General features: G+C 36.1%; 1 protein-coding gene across 1 annotated transcript in view; it reads right to left on the bottom strand.

The window, feature by feature from the left end:
* The window catches only part of PTPRZ1 (protein tyrosine phosphatase, receptor-type, Z polypeptide 1), a 64,872-nt gene that overhangs the window by 20,534 nt on the left and 36,218 nt on the right, over positions 1-8,120 (bottom strand). Inside the window, exons 12-13 of the mRNA XM_010019525.1 lie at positions 4,195-4,286; positions 787-872 (exon numbers count right to left, since the gene is read on the bottom strand). Of these exons, the coding sequence (XP_010017827.1) occupies positions 787-872; positions 4,195-4,286 (178 nt within the window). The remainder of the gene's footprint in view (positions 1-786; positions 873-4,194; positions 4,287-8,120) is intronic.

Below are 8,120 nucleotides of genomic sequence, written 5' to 3' on the forward strand. Positions count from 1 at the left end.
ATTACAATCATAGTTTAAGTTAATACAAATCACTTAAAAACTTGCTTTCATCCCAACTGACTGATTTTGTTAGAAATGATTTGTCAAGAATTCTAAGAACATATTTTCAATTACAGAGTTTAGAATGTTTATTACAGGGGTTTATAATCTTTCTTTTATGTGACCTTAGTTAGAACTTATCTAGCTTTAAACTGCTTGCAATGCATATGAATGTGAAAAACAATGAAGCTCATTAGTTACATATGGTGATAGTAACATTATATGATGAGAGCATGTTTCAGAATTTTGAAATACCTCTTATGAACCATATACTTTAGAAAAGGAACTGTAAACCTACTACATATAAAGACTACATTAGCTCTCCTGTTAATCAGAAGTCTTGCCATGAGTATTCGTTATTACTTCAATTTTTTTTTCTCTGTAAATAGAACAAGCAAATGTGGGCAGCTTCTGCAAAATTCAATTGGCATTGGTGTTGGAAAAGATTTAGATCTATGACTGTATCTGATAAACCATAGAGATTGCATTATCTTTGCATAGTTTATTCACACAATCATTTAGCATTTTATCACAGGGATAAACATTCCCATTTACATCCCAGTCCTGTCAGCTTTTATAAATCTCCCTAGTCGTTATACAAAGAAAGTCCTCACTGGGCTCACAGTACTCATATTTATGAAATTAGTCCCCAGGTCAGAATGTAATGCCCAGTTTTTTATTGCCGGGCGTTTAAATTTAATGTTATCTGTATGTGCTAAGAAGAAAGATGACATCATAGAGCCATACCTCAAATTCTTCAGAAAAACCATTACTTGCATGTAAATCTGCAACATGTTTTGGAAAATGCTTTATTGGAATTGCTCCAACATCATCTTAGGGGTGGGAAAAGACAAAAAATATATTTATGAAAAAATAAAAAGCCAGTGACATATAAAGAAGTTTATATGTAGGCAATCCACACAACATCCTGAAATAAAAACTTTGGCATGAACTTTGGATATACAACTCCCACAACAATAAAACCACTCTTTCACACCATTAACATTTCTAAAATCATTGTCTAACACTTATACATTTCTTAATGGCTACTCAGAAAGAAGATAAAGAAAATGCCTTGTTAGGTCTTGCTCTGTCTCTAAGCCCCCAAAATTAAGGTGCTGATTCTGCAAGATGCTGTTTACTGAGCATTCAGAACTCCCTGTGAAGCCAAGGGGAAATGGGAGGATTAGCAGTTTGCTACAAGGTGCCCAAAGGGAAAGGCAGGAGCAGAGTTCTAAATAATACTGGTAAAGAAAGAACGATCAGGCAGTCATCTTGGTGCTTTCGGCTAGTTAGTGTTGCACCAGGACTCTGATACAGTACATGGACTAGCTGCATAGTCCCAAGCCTACTAAAATAATGTAGCATTATGTCAGTAGCATAATTTTAACTGATGTGTTGCATGTTTGCATTGGCATCCAAAGCAAACAACAACTAATTTTAATCTTTTACTGCATTAGTGAGGACTTCCAGTAGGAATTTTTCCCCCATTCTCCCCATGATTCTTTGATTATCTATTAATAATAATGCTATGTCTGATCCTGGGAGTACTGACTGCAAAATTTCACATCAGGCTTTCTACTTCAAGTTTTGAGTTAAAAAGTTAAGTTTAAGACTTTCTGGATTCCCATAAAGACAATATCTATATTCTTAACCAATAAATATGATTCATGCCACTGCTGGGTTCGAATACCGTGTCCGAATCTTCCATCTGATGTTTCTATTTCAGGACATCTCCTTTTTACTTTATACAAATACAGAAAAACACTCTTGTGTAGAACATTCATTAGGGATCACATCAAAAACCTTTGGGACTTTTAATCTTCTCTTTCCTGCAAATATGCTATGTAAACAGAGTCATGTGTTCTGTTAATTACCTGTTAAAAGATGACATTATTTCAGCTAGTTTTGGTTATGAAGAATAATTCTGGTGGTTGTTTTTTTTTAAAAAAAAGTCTTTCATGGATTAAAAATACGTTTATTTCATAATTTGTAATTTCATTGCTGTTTCATATGAGAAAGAAACATCAAAAAGATTGAACAAGGACCTGTTATGTACATCAACAGATGTTCAGCATTTAGGCCACCTAATAATTTTAGTTTTCAGTTACCAAGAATTTGTTGATTTGTATTGAGATCCATCTGGTCTTCCACTTACATGAATGGGTATGAATACAAAAAGTGAATTTATCCAGTGAAGCCTAAAAGAAGCTGAACAAATGTGTAACACTATCTTCACACTTCAGAGATGACACCTGGCATAAAGTGTTTATTCTAATAATATGCAAACACAAAACCAGAAGGGAAGGTAAATGACCCTAAGAGCGAGGACTATAAGGAGAAAGAGATCTTAGGTTTAGTGTAATTACTGTTTTTTTCCCTTGCCAGTGCTAATCTCTCAGTTCAATCACTTCTGACTCCAGGAATATATTTTATATCTGGATGGCAGGTATCACTTCAAACTACTTAACAGATGATAGCGGGTTCTAATATTACCCCGTAATTCATTATTTGTTCTTAATACACCTGTGAATTATGCTGTGAAGTGCCAGGACATTTTCCGTTAACTTCAATTCTCCTATCTCTGCAAATGAAACCCCAGAAAAGGAAAACTTAATGGATAATGAGATCTGTGGAGTGTGCTTTTAGTCAGAGTCATAACAAAAAATTAAAGTCAACAGTTACAAAATGCTCTTCCTGCTCCATGCTCTTTGCCAGTATTATATTGCAGTTAGTCTCAATTGTTGTAAAATCACACTGTTGAAACACTTGAGCAATAGAAAACACAAAAACTGCTCACTTGATGTCTGCTGCAGGCAAAATAAAACAAATATATTTCCTCAGTGCTTGCAGCTTTTTCCATAAAATATTTTTCATTCTATCACTTAGAAACACCTTTCTCTTTAAGTTACTACTTATCAGTATGTCAGAAGGAAAACCTCCAGCGTCAAACCACATATTTTTAGCACTCAGAATAACTGTAAGTGCAATTTTGTCTTATGCCAATGGAAAACACTATCTCCCTGAGGTGAGGTGGTCAGCGAATAAAATGCAAGAAAATTATACAGTTGTGCTGCAATATAGTTAATGACAGAGAGTAAGAGCAGAGATATCCTATAACGATTGCCACTTGACATTCATGCATCATCACATATTTTCTGATATCAAGCTACATCCCTGCCTATTAACCATTTAGAAAAAGGTTATGCATCTCCTAACAAAGACAATCAACACAAGAGGCATTAAAAGATGCCTACAATTCAGTTACAACAGCAGTCAAATGTTTGGGATTTATGTGGTTAAATGTGTTTACTAGTTATCTACACAAGGGCTGATTTTGCTTCCCTTAGTCATTCCAAGGGAACCCACCCCCTGTTTAAAAGCACAGTTTGCAAAAGCTTTACTTGTAGAACAAGATATCCTTTTGTCAAGGTTGAAAATGTGGCTTGGGATCTGCTGTAGAATTAATCTATTTAAGGTACTATTCATTCTACTGAAAAAACTGTGAGGGCTGCACATGCTCCTCTAATACTCTTTGAGGAAGGAAACAAAAGAAACAGTTTCTCCAACTAACTGTGGTGGATATGGAACCAGAAGATGCTAACAATATTCTGCACTTGTGTATCATTTTTATGAGAGGCTCACAGAGAACTTTACCAGTAGTAAAATCTGCAAGTTAAAGAAAATGTTGTAATTGCAACTAAAACGCAGGTAGATGAGGTATATATGGGTCCTCCTGGTAAAAAAGAATAGTCATGTTCTATGCATAGGTGACAAATTAAATTTAAAGGCAGAAAACTGGCAGAATACATTGTTGGTGTAATCCTCTAGTTTGTGGCAGTGAACTGGAGCTACTTAGTGTAGCTCAGCTGGCTACACTGACAGCCATTCCTAGTGAGGCTACAGCTAGAAGGCACAGCGTAGCTTTGAGACAACTCTTTAAGAACAGGTTATTTCTCTTCTGTGTTACTTACAGGAGAGAATTAGTAACACTATTCTCTGCCTATGCCAACTGCACCTGTGTTTATTTTTACAAGAGGGTACAAATCTCTGGTTTACAATGTTCCAGTAGATGAAGAATTAACCTATGGTCACATACAAAACTGCATCTTCTAACAGCTAACACTGATCCACAGAACAGTTAACAAAAAATACCTGAGACTGGGAAGATTGGAGCAGGGGGAGCAGAAATCACTCGAGGGGATGTGTTATCTTCTAAATAAAAGTGAGCAGTCTGGAAACATTTCCTAGAGGAGAAGAAACATAAGTAAATATTGCAAAAAATAAAACATTACCTGAGACCTTTTGGAATTCTGGCATTATTGAGTAAGAAAGAAAATTGTGTTTTTGAAAAGCAGTTTTCACGGAGTGTCAAATATTACTGCTATAATGTAAATATTCCCCCAGCACCCCCCCAAATTATGCAAATAATTTCAGGATACTATATTAACTCAGAATAATACTTAGTTCATGCATCTTTACCCATACCAGAGGCAGAAGATAGAGCACACATCAGACATACTGAAAGCTGAAAGAGGAACTCTGCATCAGGAGCTACTGTAGATGCTGCACAACAACTCCAAGTACAAAAAATGCCATAGTCTTCCTTGCTTATCCAAATTTGCACACATAATTACTGTTCCCTTTCATGTGATTATGCTAGCCTGAGGATGGAGCAGTGTACAAGATCAGTTCTGGTAATTCATCGACAGATCCTACTGCAGACACAGAAATGCAGTTAAAGACAACATGTCCTATAACAGACAGAACAGCAGCTCTGGAACTACGATGACTGGGGCTAAACAATTTTTTTCATAATTTAATTGCAACACTGAGGGACACCTTAACCAAGGAAGACTTTTCAGAGTTGACAGACAGAAACAGGGGAATTTATAACTCCAGGAGATCCTAGCTTTGTTGCAAAAACATTGGAGTATGAATAGAAATGGAATCAACATTAACTATGACCCACAACACTATTTGTATCTGTGCAGTAATCCAGATGTGAAGATAATAAGAATAGCATCTGTTTAGAGTCCAAGGTATTCAAGGGAGTAAATAACCAACTGCTGCTGAAGCGTTGCAAAGCCTCTTTAATTAAAAAATCTCCATATTATTAGACATGCTAATAACAATCCTTACTCTGGGTCACTTAATCTATTTGAAATATTATTCACTAATCATCAAATTTTAAAAGAAATGTATGCATCAGGAAAATATTAATCTCATTTTATATTTACAAGATTCTGCTTCTTCAAATCTGTTAGCTGAAGCTATCATATGTTTGTTTGCTATTTCGTGTAATCACTTTTATTTTAAATTCTTGTGTACTGTTCCTGTACCAGTGCAGTGATAAAACCCCTCATATAATTGTTAGAATCAAATTTTGACACTACTTTGAGAAATAAATAAGGAACTCGAGATGTTGACATTCTTTCCAGAACCACTACTGTAGATCATAAAGACTTTCATAAGCTTATTTGAATTAAGCCTCTGGGAAACAAGCCCGTACTCTGAAAATGTGTTGGGAATTTTCTGTCTGTGTACAATGCAGATTCTCCTAAAACACAAGAAAAAGTGTATAACTACATCAAACGGAAAATTGTGGCATGTAAATTAGTTCTGGTGATTCACATGGCAATTAAATTTGGAGTCCAGCTAGAATCCTCAAAAAGCATATGTGTGATGTTCATAGAGGAGCTTTGCCTTTGCATGACATGTTTGCAGGAAGACTGTCCATTATGTACTTAGTTTTACTTATGAGAATTTTGGATGCAGACACATGTGCCTGAGAACATATTTCTAATTTTTTAAAGAGGTTCTAACATTAGCACCCCAAAGAGTTAGTGGCTGATGAGATGAGAGAAGTTGTCTCAGTGCTAGCACAGCACACAAGAGTCAATCTCAGGACTGTGTGTGAAATGTCTGTGAGAGGTAGGTGAGTATCAAAGTACTTCAAATCACTAAACACTTTTGGAAAGTGTGGCCTTGCCTGATTGGCACAGAGAATGCTGATGTACTGTGTTTATTAAAAACAGCACCAACCAACCAACCATGGCAACCAGCTTGACGCTTAAGCTCTAAACCCCAAAAATGTCCTCCCTCTAATGCCTACTGCTTTATGAAATATGATCATAGATAAAGTTTATGGACTAACATTACAGAGTTTTGTCACTTCCTTGCTTGAGAAAAGACTGAGCTAAAGAGAATTTAATTAGTATAATGGCTTTCACATCTAAGCAGTACTTAAAATGTCTTCATAATGTGCCATACATTCACTATCCCTCACTGAGCCACTGTATCTTTAATCTTTAACAAGTTAATTGTGGCTGAAAATAAATTACACCCTTAGCACATTTGGGAGACAAATTCATAGCAGTTGACTTAACCCGTAATAAGACTCATAAATAGGCACTCCATCTGCTTCTGCATCAGCAGTGAAAGCCTTCATGACTAAACCTAATGTTAATAACCATGTCTCGTTAATTATCACTTGTTGTTAATGAAAAAAGTGATGACTATTTCAAACTTCCAGACAAAGGTCCCATCACTCAACGTTAACCTGATTATTTAATTTACACCTTTCATCACAGCATTTAGATCTTCAACCTAAAACTGTAATTTGTAATTTAGACACCACACTTCTTCAAACACACACTTTATATACCAAGATAGCGCTAAGCCACTGAATTAATTACAGTGTCTGTATCTGTACAGGAAGGCATGCAGCAGCAGCTCTTCAGTTTAACAGGAGGGATACTAGATCTGAATGAATACTTAAATGTGAACTACGTGGGACAAGATTATGCCTCAGACTGCAGAGGACATTGTTTTTCTGGCGTGCAGGCTCCTGGACTTTGGCTAAGGATATGTGCTGCATATTTCTCCCCTGGGGCAGAGACTGCTCAGAGATTGACTGGGATTGTCATGGAGGCAGGCAGCACAGCATGGTGCAGGGTGTTCACCACTCACATTGGCTGAAGAAGGGAGCTGAACCTCAGAAGTCAAGATGCTTCTCCGAGAGGCTGAGTTTGCACATTCACTACTTGCCCAGAATGGTCTTAGAGGCATCATTACTCCTTTCTATGAGAATTTCAGGGTGTTTTCTGCTCACAGGAGGCCAATAGGTACTCTCAAATACTTATTAGAATTTATTTTTAAATGGTTCAGATCCAGTGGATACAAAGGATCTTTAAATCAATTGTCAATGGATCCAATGATTCCAATTATTCAATTTTTAAATGGTTCAAATTAATTTTAGAGTGCTTGTCAAATGAAATTTTAATTTCCAATTTTTATTAACAGTTTTACTTATAATTTGATGTCACAGAGTTGAGAAGTATTTACTTCATGGATGGATGAGTGTAGCCTTTGTAAACTTAGATCTGGTTTTAGTGTGTTTTAGCATGTACGAGTTTAACTGTTCTTAGAGGGGGTTCTCAACTCTGTTCCCATAAACCTAACACAGGACTCAAGGCATCAGTTCAAATAATGGATAAGAATATGAACATTCTCTGACAGCTCTATTTCAAAGATACAGGGTGGTAGAGGAAAGTTAAAATCTAAATGACTACTCAGGTTGTTGTCTGCCACTGGATGGTCATTTCTGAAGCATTGCTGTCATGTAACTTCTAGGAGGCTTCATGACAGCCAGCTGATGTTCAGTATCTCTTGTAGATACAAATGGAGCTGGAAATGCATTAACAGTTTGCTGTTCACATTACTAGAGCTAGTCTTACTGTGATTCACGTATCTTTGTGGAAAAAGATTCTTGTATGGTACAACTAACACCGAGAACTCTTAACCATTTTACTATTTTCCAAGTTTTTCTTATAATAACCATTATAACAAGTGATCTGCACAAACAGCCTGACATTTCTTCCTGTACATTATTTAATCAGATTTATTTTCATTGATGACTTCTATGAACTGTTCCAAAACAGTACAAAATGCGTAAGTGATTTTCAGTGTATTGTATGTCAGCAGAGAGAAACTTCAATTTCAGTCACACTAACAAATACGGTTAATTGAAACCATCCAGAAATTAAAAGAGCAGGGGAAGGAGATTCAAATATTCCTGC

Source organism: Nestor notabilis, unplaced genomic scaffold, assembly GCF_000696875.1.
Source record: "Nestor notabilis isolate BGI_N333 unplaced genomic scaffold, ASM69687v1 scaffold12458, whole genome shotgun sequence".
Taxonomy (NCBI): Eukaryota; Metazoa; Chordata; class Aves; order Psittaciformes; family Psittacidae; genus Nestor; species Nestor notabilis.